Below are 19408 nucleotides of genomic sequence, written 5' to 3' on the forward strand. Positions count from 1 at the left end.
TTTATTTGCGTCACTTTTTTTCAAGTTTTTCCCCAACATTAATACATGAATCAAATAAAACTGCGAAGTGATCCAGATGAGGTACTAAAATTACTGTGAAGTTGTAATTTTTATTGCTTGATGTACAAAAATAAATACAAAGTTTAAGAATCAAAGACTTATTCTCCATTATTCACAAAATCAGAGTTTTAAAAGACAGTCAAAGTTTCTAAAAATATATTTTTAACTAATAATTATTTACAGTCTTGCTCGGGTTGTGAGAAAATTAAATTAACACAATTTTTGTAATCATAATGTGGAGTTCAGTTTGTGTCATTATAGTGAATGTGTTTTAAAGACACTGGACACTATTGGTACTTGTCAAAGAACAGTCTTCTCACTTGGTATATCTCAACATATGCACAAAATAACAAAACTGTGAAAATTTAAGCTCAATCGGTCTTCGAAGTTGCGAGATATTAATGAAAGAAAAAACACCCTTGTCATACAAAGATGTGCGCTTTCAGATGCTTGATTTCGAAACCTCAAGTTCTAAAATTGAGGTCTCGAAATCAAGTTCGTGGAAAAATACTTCTTTCTCGAAAACTATGTCACTTCAGAGGGAGCCGTTTCTCACAAGGGTTTATACCATCAACCTCTTCCCATTACTCGTCACCAAGAAAGTTTTTTTGCTAATAATTATTTTGAGTAATTACCAATAGTGTCCACTGCCTTTAACATGAACAATAAAGTCTAACTTTGATGAACAAACACATGCACCATCCTATACTTGAGTATAATAACAAGGAGTTGCATTTTCTTTAAAACAGTCTTGAGTTAATGTAAAAGAAAAATAAAGAAAACCTAATTGTGCCTGCATCCTACATTAAACAAAGAAATTACTACCACACAAACCCCAAATGTTGTGACCATGGATAATTGGAACGTTTTTGTTATGGGGGTGGGGGGGGGGGCAAGGGGACAATTAAACACCAACAAAACAGCTTCCAATACTGGGTAAAAAAAAACTTTTTGCTTTCTCTGTCCATTCCCCCCCCCCTTATTTCCCCACTGCCAGAACTTGGGAGGGCAGTAAACCCCATCCAACCTGGGTGATATACCTATGCTGACGACTGACACCCAAATTAATTTGTCAGGGTTGCGGTGAACAGCGTAGAAACTGTTGCTAAAGATGCTCTAAATGCCTTTCAAGGTGGTCATAATTAAACAAAATCAAAAGAATGTTCAAAATGTGGATTAGCTGTTGAAATCTTGCAATGATTATACAGTTTACCACAACAACTCCCCCACCACCTGTCTGAAATGCTGTTGACTATAAAAAAAAGGGCACAGGGGTTATGACCATGAAAAATCACATTGCTCATTCTGATCGATTGCTACAAATGAAATCATCATTAAATCCCCCACAAAACATGAAACCTATTTCCATTGTGAGATTAATGTTTGCATAGGTTGGCTGGATGGCGAGTTGAAAATAGAAAAGAACATTCACTTATAAATTGCCTCCCCTAATAAAACGAACAAAATACTGACAGACCATCATATTTTACTGTTCAGCCTCAGTGAGTAAATCCTGAGAAAGATGTTGCCCTTAAAAAATATTTCCATTATTCATAAAGTAAATCTACTATACACTCAATAAATACTCAAGAGGTAAATGTAAAATACTTGAAACTACAAATGTTGAAACTTTTCAAAGTGTATGATAATCTGTTTGAAATACTTGCAGAGTGGATGCTATCTTTTGCATTTTAATTTATACAGAATACCAGGAGAAAATTTCAGCAAAAACTGTTGCTTAGCAAAAAAGCTTTGCTGAGATGAAACAAAAAAGGGGACTGTCACAACAACACAAAATACAAGATTCTCGGTTGCCAACTTTTGTCCAATAAGCCTGTTCTTCAATTAGCCAAATTTGTTGTGCTTTTATTGCAAACAAACAAACAAACTTGTTGAGCTACCTTTTCTGTATATACAAAATTTGTAGAAGTATTTTTGTCATGGACCTAGGTAAAAGTTTGCAATATTTGTTTCTGGTGATTCGTTAAATCAATTGGATGTTAGGATACTGACATCATTGTTGGAAGAATGGGACCAGCCCATGTGGGTCACTGAAAAACAACAGGTTATATATCTCAAGAAGGTCCACAGTTTTGATCGAAAGATTAGGCCATCCATCATAAACAAATTAATCATATAAATAGTGTGTAATTTGTGAGCTGGCTTAGGGATATATAAAACAACTCCTATAAATTGATGTTAACATTATTCACTTTTAAATGAAATGATAATAATATAAACGTACATTGTCTTAAATGATATGGAATATTCCTTCAGACAGAGTGAAGCATATTTTCTCAAGATGATATGGGACTGCGTCCCCTGGCACTGCCTCCTCGTGACACAGGATCCATAGTCTTCATGAGGAACTTTTCCTCCTCAGTGTATCTCGCAGCATCCGGGCGGAAATCCACAGTGTAGTCCAGGGAGCGAATGGCATCAGTCACCACATCTTCTCTTCTCCCTTCCTCATTCCACTGGTTCATATCTGGCCTCATGTTGCTGCTAAGTTTCCGCTGACGCTCTTCTGTCATCGTCTGGGCGATGTCCTCCACTTTCAGGGTGCCAAACTTCTCGGCGACCGGAGCGTAGATGGCTGTGCGCCGTTTCTCGTGCACTTTGGACATACGCTGGCGACGTTCTTCACGATTGGTCTCTTTGAGTTCCTTATGAGTGGACACGATCTCACTGTTTGTTTTTGTGTGTGCATTAATGGTGTTGAGGGAAGGGAAGGGGGAATGTAGGGGCGGGGAAAAGAGAAGGGGGAATGGCAGATGGGGGTGTTTACCAAAATTCCAAAAGTTTTGTTAATTGAGGTGAACAAGAAGTTTTGGAGAAAAAAAAGATGTGGGTGACAAGGGATCAAAAAATATGGCAGGTAACAAGTGGAATGATAAGATTACATGTTATTGAAAAATTGAATGACAGACAGAAACAAACAAAAAGCAAGGAAGAGGTTAATGATGTTAGGTTGATATGGTTTATTTGAAAAATGAAAATGAGTGCATGGGAGAAAAGAAAAAAGAAAAAAAAATGAGTAAAATGACAAAAAATACATATTTTTTATGGATGGTGACAACTTTACCATTATGCACACTTTAAATTCTGTAAATTATGAAAGCTTTTATATTTTAAATTTGTAAGGTTAAATTCATAAAACTGCAATTTGCACACAGTCCGGTAAATCCGTTTTTTGAATGATATAGAAAAACCTCAAATAAAAATGTTACTAAATGCTGGAGAATACAAAAATACCAGCAGGCAAGCTTTTATCTTTATCTTTTATTAAGAATACTAAATTAAAAAGATGATTTATTTTAATTTTAATTTTTTTCAATTTTTTCAAATACGCCCAAGATTTTTTATACAACAGTTTAGATTAAACTAATTTGATGCAAAAGATTTTTATTTAGCAAGTGACTTTGGTTTGTCCCATATCTCCACTTCTAGCGCCCTCAATGTCGCAGCCTCGAGCTGACCATCCTGCCTGACGAAGGGCCATAGGTCTTTATCATGGTACAGCTATCTTGTTGTTTTCCATTTGAGTCAATCAATTCACCAACACCATGACAGATAGGGTAAAAGTCTGAAACCCTTTTTTCAAGAGGTATTTATATTGCTATTGCACACGACCAAGATGTAGCATCCATCTCATTTTTGTCTTTCATTTAAAACAATGTAACCAAACTGAGGCTGGAAGGAAAAAGTAGTCTGGCCCCTCTGTCCTATTCAGGGGGGGCAATTATAAGTATTGCAGGAACTATACAATGATGGCTTATGCATGATAAAGAGCTATTCCAAGAGTTACGCCTCACTCATCAGTTCAAAGCCAGTCACTTCAGATATGCGTCTATCAATGAGTAATACAAGCAAACAGTGTCCAAGTAGAGTTTAAAATCAGCATCACCTACAGTTGCCTCATTATAAACAAATTGTCTATCAATTAGTGGACAAATACAAAGACTTCTAAAGAAGAAAAGTCCTCAATAATTTTTTTTTTTAGAAAAACAGCTGGAAAATGTTACCCCGCAAAGGATGTTTAAAATCAAAGATTCAACCTGTATGCCACACTTATTGACACATTCATAAACTATAAACAGGTTTGCCACAAATTTTAACTTTTTTTAAAGTGAGTTATTATGAGCAAAACAATGCAATTTTGTGTTCGAGTTTGATGGTGTTTTGGGTTTGTGTTCCATAGACTGATATAGCTTTGACTCTCTTTGTATTTGTATTTTTGCTGTGTGTTTTTTTTTTAAAGACACTGGACACCTTTTGTAATTGTCAAAGACCAGTCTTTCACTTGGTTTATCTCAACATATGCACAAAGTAACAAACCTGTGAAAATTTGAACTCAAGTGGTCATCAAAATTGCGAGATAATAATGGAATAAAAAACACCCTAGTCACACTAAGTTGTGTGCTTTCAGATGCTTGATTTCGGGACCTCAAAATCTAATTCTGAGGTCTCAAAATCAAATTTATGTTACTTCAGAGGGAGTCATTTCTCACAATGTTTATACTATCAACAGCTCTCCATTGCTTGTTACCAACTAAGATTTTATGCTAACATTTATTTTGAGTAATTACCAATAGTGTCCACGGCCTATAAAGGGGGCATAGTGTGGACTGCAATCTTCTGGCAAAGTTTTGCTTCACCTTATTCAGATTTTGTGTTTTTAAAGTTTAAAATAAAACAGATAAAATATTTCACACTATGATTTAACTTACCTATAATCAATCTCCCCATCACCATCTCTATCTAGAGTAGCAACAAGCTTATCGACCTGCCTAGGCGTCAGGGGTATGTTGGATCCCTGAAAAGTCAGAATATTTATTATCAACACAATTTCTATACATATTTGTTCTGAGTTAATTTTTATTCTGAAACATTTTTCACTAGACATGCTTGAGCATCCTCCCTGAAAAAATTAGCTACATCAAGGGTTTGAACAATTTGTCACAAGTCCGACACACTGATGACGAGTAAGTCATAATGATTCATAGCTTTGTTTTCACTGGTATATCAGATTTATGAAGAATAAGATGGCAGCAATTTTACACCACTGGCAAATTTTATTTCCATTTATTCAATTTTTTGTTATATTGATATTTATTGATAATCTTTGTTTTCAATTTATTTTTTGTTCTTTGTTAACTTGTTATCTGTCCAAGAAATGAAATAAATACTATCCCTACACAACCTACCATGATGCCGTTTTTAAATTCCTCCCTCGTGACTGTCAAACTATTATCTTTATCATATGCTTTAAAAAGATCCCATATTCTCAGGTTGTTCTTCTCGATGTACTGAATAAGAAGCTTCAGAGGATCTGCTTCTTTCTCAGCTGGCTTCTCAAACTGTCCAACGGCTCCCTTGTAGAAGACCAAGAAGTTGGTGCGACCCCTTTTTAGGTCTTCCAGGAGGTCGACAAAGTCTTTATTAACAACAATGTCCTACAAAATGAAAGATAACACAAATCTTAATGTTCTGTAAATAATAATAACATTAATTCAGAGGTTGTTGGCTCAAATCCCAATCTATTCCATTTGTCTTTGTTTGAACCCAAATCATTTCAAATGTACCCATGAGTAAGCTTCCCTTGAGGTAAAATTTTTTGGTAGACCCTCCTAATAAAAACACTTTCAAAAGATTTTTCAAAAGCACACAAATTTTGAAAGTCAAAATAATCCCCTTTCACAGCTTTCATCAACTGTCAACTGAATGGATATTCAATGTAAAATTCTGACAAAGTGGGTTGAAGAGATTGTATAATTATGATTTGTATTGCTTTTGGTATCAAGAATTAGGGTGAACGTCTCAATACCTGTTCAGATGATATATTTCTAGACTACACAACTTATTTTAAAAACTATGATACAAACAAAAACTTCCCACACACTACTTGACAATATCTTCCCTGCAAAGATTCTTTATTCAAACACTTTTATTTGTAAGACGGGTTAGAATATGTATTAAATTTGATGAAATATTTATTGCTGTATGATAAAATGTAATTATACAGTTCAATTGTGATGTAGATCTGTAAAGACAGAACTAAAACAATAATCATTTTTATTTGAGACACAACACGACGCAGAGGCAAATATGGGGGCAGATTCAAAAGCAAATCTGTATAATACAAGAAACTTGACTTCTATTCATGACAACTAATTACTGCCAATAAATGTCCATTCTTTAAAACCTATGTTTGACCCTGTTGACATAAGTAACCTGATGGGGGCAATGATGTACCAACCCAGACACTATAGTAATTAGGCCAAAGGTTAAAATGTAATCAGTCTAATTGACTGACAAATTGATTGGTCACAAAATCAACAAAAGTGTGTAGTAAGGACAAACTCAATTAATGTGATTTGAGTAGGTGTAGTTAGCTATCCTGAAAGATAATAACTAACTGTAATTGGTTCCAGTGGATGGGTTAAGTGTTTGTTTATAGTGCAATTAGTTTGCAATTAAGTGACAGCACTGATGTAATACATTGTAGAATCCTGGGAGTTGTTTTTTCTTTAGTATGTCATGATAGAATTAAAGCATGGACAGTGCAACTTCCAGCTCCAGACATTAACACCAATGATCCATGGGCCTTGATCCTTCATTCATTTACAGCTATGTATGCACTCGAGTTCAAAAATGCGTCTTAGTTACAAAAAAACATAGAACCATAATAAAGCCCAATGATTTTGTGCCTATTTTTGAGAAATGATTCGAATTATTTTAAGACAACTTTCACTACCCTTTCTATAATTACAATAGCTTCTGACATCACTCTGATCAGGTGAAAACTGTTTAAAAAGGGAGGCAAAAAACCAAGGTGAGCCCCTCTCCAATGTATTACAATTACAAGACATACCAGACCACAGCTGTATGTCCCCAAAGGTCATCAGATTATTTTAAGTGTCTTGAAAAAGACAGAATTGTCACAAAGAGTTTAGCAGTCCATCTATTTTTCTAGTCTCTGGTAAGCACTGGGCATTTCAATGTGCATCCAGAGAATGTAGTTACCAAAAGGAGTCTTAAAAATCAAAGACCTAAACCCACTCTATGTTGTTGTCCTTTCACTAAGCTGTTAGAAGTGATTATTGGAGTTCAGGGTTCGAACCCCAAGTACAAGCTATGTATTATGGGCAACACACAGGAAACAAACGAACACACTTTTTTACTTTTTTTTTATTTTTTTTTTTACTTCAGATCAAATTCACACGAATCATACATATTCAACCATTTAGAATGCCCTACACTGCAAAGTAAGGGTTTAAAAAAAATACCAAGTAAAAAACATTCTGAGGACCTTGTTTGATTTTTGCACATTATTTAGCTCAACCAGTGCCCCACAGTTTTGTATAATCCTGGGGAGAACCCTTGAGTTATTATACAGAGATACTCACAGTGAGATCTAACTCTTCCAATGCACTGTTGTTGTTGTTCTTGATGGCTAGTAAGAGAGCCATTGCTCCTGCTGCTGTGATAGGATTCAGTCCAAGCTACAGGGGAAAATCAAATATTGTTTTGTCAATTATGAAGTTGTAATATTTAACACAAGCATGTTTATAAAATGCTTATTTCAATTGCAGATATAGAAATAAGCAACAGTGATTTGTGAAAGGAATTCAGAATCAGGTGTTTCTGGATATTGGGAACTGGAATGACTTAAAAATCACAGAGCTTTTAGATCGACACAATTTTAAACTTAATGTTATTTAAGTAAAGAGAATATTTTAAGGATTAGGCGTGAACCTGGAGATGAGAAGAAAATATGACAAAATATGAAGTTCAGTTGTGATGAGGAGACCCACAAATTCCAATTCATACAACACTAGTTTTTAATAGTCTTTTTACTACCAATATAGGTTTATCTTCATCCAATACATATGACTCTGGAGTGTTGAAACATACATGAAAAGAAGACAAGACTTCGTGAGTATTTGACTAACAACGAAAGACTTGAAACTCCCCCTTATTAAAGAAGTTGATGTATTTTCAGAACCACATGTTAAAACAAAACAGAAAATTTCACAGTTCCTCTCCAACAACCTGAAAATTTAAATGCCTACCACTACACCAACAACCAGACAACCATCTCACCTTGAGCACTTTGAGCGAGTCATTGACTTCCAGGCCTTTAGACAACAAGAGCGCCCCCTCATCCATGATGCGGTTATTGCTCATATCTAACCATTGTACGGTACTGTTGAATTTCAGCGCTTCAGCCATGGCTAGTGAGCCCTCGTTCCCGAAACCATTCCACGACACGTTCAAGTTCTTAATCGACATATTTTCCTAAAATATCAAGTACAGAGCAATGTTTTAAAAAGACAGTTACACACCAGAGGACGAAAAATAATCATACAATACTTAAAGTTTCAATACATTACAAGTTTTTTTTAGTAGTCCTCAAAACTACAGGGTAAACCTTTGCAAGGAAAAAACATCAGCCATACGGGTTTCAAATCTTAAAAAAATGTTTTGGTTGTGTCAATAATTTTTTTGAGTTGCAAGTGTACTGTGATGGATAAATCTGCCCTATCTTGTGGAATATAAAAACATGTATAAGGGTTTTCTATTCCGTATTATGCATCTCAGTTTATGACCCTGTAAGTTATGGGCCACAGAAGTGTCAATTTTGTCTGTATTCTACTTTGATGTGAATGAATTGTGAGTAGACTTACTGCTAGTCCTCTGCACACTGATATTGCACCATTCCTCCTGAGATGATTCCAGCTGAGATCCAGATCACTGATGGATTCTGTTGCAGCTGTATTTAATAATAATCACATCAAATCAATTAATTGATTTATCATCACTAATGCAGAGAGTCTGATAGATGGGACAAAGAATGATTTAGAGGGACAACCCACTTTAATAAACCTACCTGTTTAATTTTCAAATCAGTTGACTCATGAGTTTGCCTGATGATGGCAAGTCAAACAAATAAATTAATTAACTTTTGAAACAAAACAATGAATGTTTTATGATTTTAGTACTAAAGAATAGAAAATATAATTGTATTTTTTTACAATTTCTAGAAAGTTAGTTCAAAAGCTATTAACTGTATTTTTTTTTAACTGTTTATTCTCAATGGTGAAACACAATATTGCAATAATAATAAGCAGCAAATCTTCAAGTTTGACAAACAGAACTTTTTAGAAAAATGTATTCTTCCAAAAACAAGTTAAAGGAACACGTTGCCTTGGATCGGACGAGTTGGTCTATAAAAAGCATTTGTAACTGTTTGTTATAAAATGCATATGGTTAGAAAGATGTTTTAAAAGTAGAATACAATGTCCACACAACAATGCCTCGAAATTGCGTGGTTTTCCTTTTACTTTGCGAACTAACATGGTCGGACATTTATGGGAGTCAAAAAGTTGACTCCCATATATGGCTGATTGTGTTAGTCGACGAGGTAAAAGGAAAACCGCGCAATTTCGAGGCATAGTTGTGTGGATCATTGTACTCTACTTTTACAACATCTTTCCACCCATATGCATTTCGTAACAAACGGTTACAAATGCTTTTCAGAGACCAACTCGACCGATCCAAGGCAACGTGTTCCTTTAAGTAAACAGGCCATAAATCTTTTAAGCAAGATGGTGAAATGCTAAGCAATTTTTGAATACATGCTGTAAGCTTAGCAAAGTTTGTTCAAGATCCCGCACTACATAGCTTTCAATTGTTGTCATGTGGGGTCAGTTTTGTCAAGGACCTGGGTGCGTTTCATGATAACAAATAAATCATCAGAGCGAGAACACAGTCTGCATATAGGTCTGATATCGATATCAATATTAATGTCAATAGGCCCTTGGATGAGATTACTCAATTCAATCTAATGCCTGTAATCTCAATCGAATGAACATCACTAGGTGCAGAGGGCAGATGATAGTGAATGCAGTCTCAAGTTAATCATTAACCAAATCACATGTTGCATAATAGCATAGGATATTTTGTTAACCACCACACTAACAGTGCCGTTCGTTTTTATAGTTTTCATGGGTACATTTGCTTGTTAGGTATTTCATTGATCTTAAATACACAATTGAAGAAAGAAACTGTCATACAATGAAAGAAGTAAATATCAATCCTCCACTATGGAAAAAATCCCATCTGAAATCTCTCAAAATTTAGCAAACAGAGCATGAATATAGCACCTGACGGAATTCCTTTCGGTTGTTGTTATATATGTATTGGTGCGTTTATCAATTAATCTACCTAAGATTTTTATTTTAAATGTGAATTTTGTTGTTGTGGGATCCACACACATTCTAAGCCAGGGTGCCAACTATCACCAGAAGCCCTTGGTAAAAAAATTGAACAATGGTGTTGCTTCGGAACTTATGACAGCATAAAAATACTGTTTAACACTGACATTATATTTCACAGAATGGGAAGGAGCATTGTTATTGTGTGCATGCGCACTTTATAAAAAGTCACAGAATTCCACCGTAGAAAGAGCCATGTAATTGGACGCTTGTGTTCTTTCTAAAAGATATAACATCAAATTCTTCTCTCTTACCGATTCCTAACCCTAGGATTTCACCACCAGCTTCTGCAAACTCATTATGACTTAGATTCAACTCTTTGATTCTGTAGTTGCTCTGGGAAGACAAAAGCAAATGTATTACAATCAAAACATACCTTGAAACATTAATAAAATCCTGACATTGTATAAAAACAGTTGTAACCTTTATTATTATTTATATAAAAAATTCCACAACCATAAACAAACTTGATTGCAAGCCCTTGTTTTTAGGATAATGGTTCTCTTAAAGGAAAGTTTGCGATATTTGTTTGTTTGTATGATTATTTCGAATAATGGGAACTCGGCAAATCTCCCACAAGGGGATGTAAATATCAAGGTGACAACAGCCAAACTCTTTATACAAGCATTGGTGTCATTGTGAAATAAGGAGTTAGCTTAGCTGGATTCGAACCCACAACTTTGTGATTGCAAGTCCTGCAGTCGGACCACGTGACCATCATGATTTCAGTCAAGATTCTTCACTGGCTTACCTTCATAGCATCTGCAAAGGGTTGGGCATCTCTATCTTTGAAGTCATTCCCTAAAAAGAAATAAAAATGTTAATTTACATTTGTATCACAGTGAATATAGCCATCCAACTTTCCAAAATAATTTACCCTAAAGACCGTCAAAGAAAAACCATTTCTGTCATCAAAGTTCAGTCAACACTAAGGGACCATTCAGAAGAAGTACGATGTTTTGATCAACAAAACTAACCAAAATTTATATTTTAAACATGAATGGCTTCAATAATATTCACTGAAGAAAAAAGTAGTGCCTCAAAAGGAGCAGACATTTCAGATACATTGTTTAAACATCAGTAGTTTTCAGTGGCTGTTCCAAAACAACTTATAGCTTATAATCTGAACTGTATCGTGGCTAGCACGGTATTTTTTCTTCTTTAGTGAAAACTGAATTTTTGATTTTCAGTTATTACTTATAACCCACCAACAATTTTGAGAAGAAAAAAAATCAACATAAAACAACATAATATAAATAGACTATTCTAAATGACCCCAATGGAATATCACTTTTTGCCCGACTAGTGACTAAACCAACCCTTCCTCGTCTTAAGAGTGTCACAGTTTAAGAAAACTGACCTGCAACGTTTATTTTTTTTATACTTGTGTTATCAAACAGCATTTCTCCTGTAACTATGGCTCCCTTGGATCGGATCTTGTTGCCAGCCAAATTCTAAGACAAAAAAAAACAATTAGAAATTACATTATTGTTTGTTCTAAATTGCATACTATAAAGGATAATGTGAATAGAAATACAATTTCCAAGTTGTACCTTTTTAATAAACGAAAAACCAACAAAGTTAAACTGGAGCAATTATTTTTTGCAACCATTAACACCAAATAGACTAAAGATAGACCGAAACTGTCTGAGAACATCTGAACTGTCTGAAAGTTCATCCAACAGTGAAGCAGATTTAGCAAAATAATAGAAGTTTTGGGTTTTTTTCCAATGTTTGTGACCTTGCCTCATTTAAAAGACAGTTTTAAAGTAGTTAACTAATTAAAAAACGGAAAAGAAGTTTTTGTATTTGGTAAAATCACTCACCAATTCACTTATGTAGCAGTTTTCTTTCAGCATATCTGCTATGTATGCCGCCCCTGTTCCTTCAATCCAGTTATCTTCTAAGTCAAGCGTCAGGACAGTTGTATTTGTCTGAATTACAAGAAATGTAAATAATGTTACTCGTGACAAAGTACAAGTACATGTTTTGGTTCCCTTGCAAAAATAGAAGAAGAAAAAACACACACACACCACAGAAGTAGTCATGGTTAAATTAGTTCTGGGAAACCTATTTGTAAGAATTGCAGATTTTGTTTTCTAAAAACAACACCCAACGATTATTAGTTGTATAATAATCCATGTCCAGTTGTGTCTATCTCTGTTTTTATGATAACAAAAATTATCAGAACTCTGGAACATAAAATTATCTGAAGAAAATTTTCAAAATGTAATATTTAACCAGTCATTACACACAGAATGTGTATGTCAATTAATTCATGACAGTCATAATATTATTGACAAATATATTAGAAATGTTATTTGTGTTGCACTAATTTTTGTAAACTTTACTTATTTGAAACACAAAAAATCCAACATAGATTGTACGTCAGAAGATTGATAAATGATTCAAGCTATTACCAAGAATTACTGATTTGGGAGTTTTCAAATGTTTTTTTTTTATTCTCATGAATGGTACCTGGTATCAGAGAGAATTCAGACTTGATTCAATAAATGTTTTTTTTTAATCTCTTAACTTTTCTTTTTGTAATTGCTAAATAAATAAAACAGAAAAGAGAAACTATCTATGTGGTAGCGAAATACTTACAACTAATGGTATAGCGATTGCCTTTGCCCCTTGTGGGCCCAGCCCATGGTGCTTCATAACGATTCTGTTGGTGGTTATGTGACGTAGAAAATGTGAGACTGGAACGACCCCAATCTCCTTGCAGGCCTGGATGTATGCTCGTTTCCCTGTAGCATCATAGGTCTCCTTGGAATCTTCTATCAGAGCCAAAGAAAAATATAATAAAACACCAAGTTATAATATGCCTGAAACAATTATTTGTCACCATATGGCAATGATTTTATAATTTTTTGTTCAATTGAGCTGTGTATAAATTAAGCTTGCAGTTATGCACTACAAATTGTAAAATAACAGCTGAACAAAACTTGTCACGTGCATACTTTTTTATTAAAGGATTATCTCATAAACGTGTGTCTTCTGTTGCTGTGTAAAATGTTTTTGCAGGAATTCCATACTTTTTAAAATCTAGTAATTTGTTTTAGTGTTTGTGGTTTATTTTACCCAACTTGGGGGAGCATCATCTTATTATTCTTCCCCCCAAAATTACCCATTTCGAAATTCTGAATATTGTACTAAAAATGCGTGAGACATTTTTATCATTAAGTTATTAATTCAAGATCATAAATGACCACAACATGCAAAAATGAGATTTCTTTCATAAATAATTGCAGGGTTGTCCCCAGGTTTTTCGCAAAACTGTGGGGTCCAACTTGTGTTATGTGTGGCTGAAGCACACTGTAATAATAATAATAATAATAATAATAATAATAATAATAAACAGTTCTTATATAGCGCATAATACAAAATAAAGTCTCTAAGCGCTTCTGTGATTAAAGAGATGGGTTTTAAGTCGTGATTTAAATTGTTCTGAACAAGGTCTTCCTCAGTTGACCCAGGAACTCCATAGCTGCAAAATGAAAGACAGCAGTCCTTCTGCATGCATGGTTTAAAGCACCCAGAAGACCACTATCTCTGACCAGAGTCCAGTAAAAGCACTTGCCAGTAACCCCACAACAAAACAAGGTCAGACCAACAAGACATTTTAAAAGCATTCTTTTAGTTATTCACGTCCAAATCCAATCTTTAAAAAGTAGCAAATTTATTTGATTATTAGAACAAATTTCATAAATCTATACACTATTTTTCTAGGATTTATTTCACCATGAAAGTAAAGGCATTTTAAAAATGCATAATACATGTACATTTTGTGTAAACTATGGAGATAAATAATGTGATGGTTTGGTTGAACCATGGGGCTATTTGAACCATGGTTGAACTCATGTGTAGTTACAGCACAGTGTGATGGTTAAATCTGGCCATTCACTGCCCACCCTTCCAACCTCCATGTAACTCAATCCACCTGTAGGTTGAAGGAGTTGAATACAATTGCTGCTCTCTATGCAACACAACAATACAAGCTATTTCATCACAGCTTTGTTGTATCGGTTGTATAGTGAGGCACTGAATGGGGGAAATGGTTAGGACTTAGGAGTAGATGGTGGTGCATTGAATGACAAACCTCATTTGGTGGAGACATGGTGGAGACAACAGGAAATTAAAATAAACTTGATAGTAAATTGACCTATTCTTTTACACACAATAATATGGCTTTTTGCTATGCCATTACAAATCTGCGTCTGATAGATAGACTGCTCGTTTGTCATGTAGTAAAATATAATTTTGACTCTTTGAGGGCTATGTGAAATGCATAAATTTGATCTTGAATGTTCAGTACAGTATGAACATCTCCATGGTTTGAATCAAGGTTCATCACATAAAATAGTGTTAAAAATAAGGTCCTGGATCCACCTATAAAGACATCCACTAATGAGATATTGAGATATTTGATACAGCATGATGTTTGTGTCCAAACAAGACGGCATACACAAAGTCATCTTTGAAAAATAAATTGTGTGATTAAAAGTTAACTTCTTCAGATTAGGTAGATGTATTGAGCAAAATTATGGATTAAACAAATTTAAACTTTTAACTTCTACTTTTCTGTGAGATACCAAAGGTATCAGTGTAAAGTTGTATTAATGGTAAATATAAATTGTCTTTTGTTAATACCACTTAAATTTGTTAAGGAGTAAATTGCTCTTTTTACTTGATAGGACAACAACATCTTGGCTAAATACGTTTGTCATAAGTTGACTTCTTAAAAAGCTTTTTGAATTGGGTAAAAAGTACTACAAAACCTCAAACAAAATGGGGTAAAGTATTCACAATTAATCAAGTGTGCAATAGGGGTTTCAATTCAACTCTTAGCCAGTCTCCATGGTTCAAATTTAGTCCCGTGCGAGTGAGTAACACTTTAGCGACACAAGTGTAGTTGGGCTACCGGCTAGAGGTTCATCATTATAGTAAACTTAGTGAATTAATTCCATTGTGAAGTCTAGAAAAGGAATCACAAAAAATGCACCCACCTTCTATTTCCAAATCAGTGTCCCAACCACTATCCGAGCCGTCATCCTCATTTCCTTCGAGGACTTTAATCACTGGTGTACCGTACCTCTCGTCCTCAGACAGGGTTTGGGACCCCGGTCTTGATGACTCTCCATCAACCCCAGAGACGGGGGTTCTTCGGTCCCCATTCTCAATCTCCGTCAAAGACATGTGGGCTCTCGACAGAGCGCCGTTAGCCGCCGAATCAAGTGCCGATCTACCCCTCCCTTTGGCCGAGCCACCACCATTACTCGTGGGTAGATTCTCGGGTGTTATTGTCCCGTTACCGGTGGTGATATACTCCTCTGTCGTAACCACCGCTCCTCTGTTCTGTGTTTGGAGAGAGGTGATAAAAATGATGGACTTTGTGACCTATAAAATACACAGGCAATTGCAAACAACTTCAGTTTGGAGTTTATTGCTTACAGGTTCTAATAATAATCATCAAGTGGTTCACTATATCGTGTGCGTCATTATTTTACGTCGGTGTGAGGACGTGTAGGCCTATGTCGTACCATGGTCGTACACTAAACAACAAAGTTCTCATGTTTTCCTCAACATGTGCCGTAACGTCACTTCCGGTCTTTCACGACTTGGGAACAAAATAAAACGCGCGAATGAAAACTTTTCAAAATAAAAAAAAACCATTTGCGTTGTCATAAAAACGGAACACTTTGTGCGTGTAAACATTGGTCACTCTGGGACCGGGAAACGTGACCGTTTTGATGTCTTTCTCATCGAAACCGTACAAATATTTCTAAACTAAGACACAGCTATTGATACAAATCGCTACCTCGCCAGACCCGCGTTTTTCTGGTTACCTATTTTTGACAAATCGTTACCCGGGTTACAATATTGATGGAAATCATCCAGTCATCACCCCCCCCCATATTGACTGTACTGTTCAATTACGACATGTGCAGAAGGCCTACCTTAACATTGGTGTGTATTGATGAGTAAACAAAAATACAAACTATGTATCCCGGATGCCAATTTAATATCTGTTATACAGAAGTAACGCATTAAAAAGGGTTTAAAATAAATAAATGAATAACAAAACAAAACATTTATCAAAACTTCTTTATTTTTAAGTGAGGTGGGCCCCTTTCCTCACATGCCCTGAATATAGCTTTTGATTGTTACGTTTTATTGTGTCATTGGGGATGTCAACGTTTCCAAAGGCCACGGAGCAAAAAATTGATCCCAACAGCAACAACCAAGAAGTAATGACTTGGAAACGATATTGATCAGGAAGAGTTTATCTGAGAAGTAATCAGTGTTGTCTTCAAACTGATATCGATTTTAATATCGATTATCATTGAAGTGTGAAACGGTGCAGATCTCCTCAATGGGCTAAACATAAGAAAGACACATGTGTAAAGACTAACGCAAACTTTGACGAGATTAAAATGTTGACGCAGTATAGTTGGAAACTAGTGCGTTGCTTCTCTGAGCTCATCTGTGACAACCATTAATGACCTTGTCTCGAAAATGAGTGGCATTTTTACTGTAAATGAAGGGAACACTGACTGGTAGCACGAGGAGCAACAGTTTACCATAGACAAAAAAAATAAAAATAAGGGATGCCACGATCAAATGACACAGCAGATCACAGAATCATCACCCAGCTCAGGACACTTAATGATATTTCAAGGCTTCAGTTGTACTTTATGCATGGTTTCTAATTTGTATAATAAAAAAGGATCGTGAATGTTTTGGATCTACCAATGGGACGGGCGGGATGACTTTCTGTTACGATCAGTGAGTTTGTGCAGCTGAAAGTAATTCAAATGTTAACAGGAGTATAGTCCAATGAATGAGGTAATATGAGAGAACTACACTGAGAATAATTTTTAAAAGTGTAAAACGGTTCTTGGGCGCAGCAGCAGTAATTTAACCCACTTATCCCACATAGAAATATCAGCATCTATTTGGAACTACTTGTCCAGGTGATTGTTTGAATCCATCCTACAATCATAGGCTACTAACGTCTTCTAAGAGGAATATGAACTTGTACTCTTAGTTCCCCTCATGTTTTTTTTCCCCAGCTGAATGTGTTCTTCTTATGAAATCTCTTACCAAGAGTGTTGTTAGCATTGTTAATGTGACGAACTTACATTGGGTATTGAAAACTTGTCAATAATATTTAACCGCATAAACATATCAAATTCATTATCGTAAGGCCTACATATTTATTTTAACAAGTTAAGAAGGAAAAAAAAAACTATCCTCTGTCAACTTCAACATAGAACATTTTGCTGCAAAAGGCATAAAAAAAAACAGCTGTCCCAAAAGATACTGGTGTTAAAAAATGATTTCCCTCTCACTTTGAGGGTGGATATTGACGATGTAGGTGTTGTAATTTACAGGCTTGGTTTTCCCTGGAGTTTCCGGCCAACTGAATGTGCAGGTGGTTGTCTTCACACAAAAGACAAATACAAACTGAGGGATAAAAAGTGGCATAAAAATAATTTCGGGCGGGAAAATTGAAATCAGCATCGACGTGTAAACGTTTATTGTCTTTAAATCAATCACTTTGGCCTATATATCTTTATAAAGATAGGCCAAAGTGATTGATTTAATGACAATAAATCACTTTGGCCTAAAGATAGGCCAAAGTGATTGATTTAAAGACAATAAACGTTTACAAGTCGAAAATGTTCTATTGGTCATACAGAGTTGAAGACAGAGTATGAAAAACTGCTCCGAAATAAAAACCCACCCAGTTTCCCGATTTGCTATAATATCAAAACACCTAAATATCCATGATATAATGAAGGTATTTGTTTAATATGAAAGTGCTCAAAATCCGTGAAAAGGTACAGATATAAAAGTGTTTACAGCATGTGTTTCAAATGTTTTTATTGAAACTAAATTATCGAAACGAATTAAGTTTTCCGAAGATTGACCACTAGTCGAGCAAAACCAGCAAAGACTGCAACAAACATGGGGTCACCTAGGGCCTAAAGCAAACAATAACCCAACTTTGACCAATATACCGGCAACAGGAATTTCGAACCCGTCTGATGGGTGAAATGTTTAAAAAAAACTGATTTTGAAGTAAAATTATATCTCTTCCAAGTTCGGTTTGGGGAGGGTGGCAAATGCTTTTCCAAAAAATCTTTCCAATAAATGTTATTATTACTTAAAAGTAATAATAACATTTATTTGAAAGATTTTTTTGGGGGTAAATTGTTTGTAAGAAATGAAAAACATTCGAGGGTCGATACGCTAGCTATTTTGTTTCTATTCGGGACATTTGGAAACCCTGCAAATGTGACAGATGCGAACTTATGGGCTATATCCTTAAAAGTTTCGGTTCATGATACCTGGCTGGGATATGGATGAGATATTGTCGGTTCTTTGTGGAAATATTTGCCAAAACATCGTCATTCCTGGTGTCGTTGTTGTTTTCCTTGTTTACCGGAATTTGACAATTGAATTTTAGTGGTAATCCATGGTCCTACGTCCAGTCAGTTAGTTGTGATAACAGCAACTGGTTCGTCAAAGGCCTATACATTTTCTGCCACATTTGAGTTCTGTTATAATGCCTGGTGATAAGACAGTGTTGAATACTTTTTTCTTATCACAACCAAAAGAAAACTAATAACATTAAGGAGGGGAAAATACTGAGTATTTACCTATAAAAGAACGTAGCAATTACATTTTTTATTGTTAACTGCTCGTCGCCATGGGTCCTTCCGTAAACATAGGCTACAGGCTACAATATACAACACAATTTATGTATAAACATAATGATCAACTTACCATGCTTACCTCTTCAGTACTTGCACTATTGCCGGTTTCAGCAGTGTCTGCCATGCTTCACTAAACTCCAACAGAACTCGGTATTCGTAAATTGGTTAACAACAACAAAACGGTAGGAAAAGGGGTCTCTGCAGTAAACACGAAGACAGAGCAATACAACTGAAGAATGGGCGTCCAAAGGGAGCCCAAGAATGTTTCCCCTTTTGATCCTGTTTGTTTTTTACGGGTGGTGAATATAGATAGCCCACTACACCTGAAGGACATGAGCC

The 19408-nt window shown here is 35.3% G+C and overlaps 1 protein-coding gene across 1 annotated transcript; it reads right to left on the minus strand.

The window, feature by feature from the left end:
* Positions 1–646: 646 nt before the first annotated feature.
* On the minus strand, positions 647–19408 carry LOC117299920 (leucine-rich repeat-containing protein 74A-like). Its single transcript, XM_033783525.1, has 13 exons — positions 19140–19408; positions 15353–15701; positions 12948–13123; positions 12167–12274; positions 11701–11794; positions 11092–11141; positions 10595–10676; positions 8751–8836; positions 8167–8361; positions 7470–7565; positions 5268–5516; positions 4791–4876; positions 647–2748 (listed from the first exon to the last, which is right to left on the minus strand). Exons 1-13 carry the CDS (start codon positions 19191–19193, stop codon positions 2358–2360), a joined length of 2016 nt encoding a protein of 671 aa, XP_033639416.1. The 5' UTR covers positions 19194–19408; the 3' UTR covers positions 647–2357.

The sequence above is a fragment of the Asterias rubens genome, chromosome 1 (assembly GCF_902459465.1).
Source record: "Asterias rubens chromosome 1, eAstRub1.3, whole genome shotgun sequence".
Lineage (NCBI taxonomy): Eukaryota > Metazoa > Echinodermata > Asteroidea > Forcipulatida > Asteriidae > Asterias > Asterias rubens.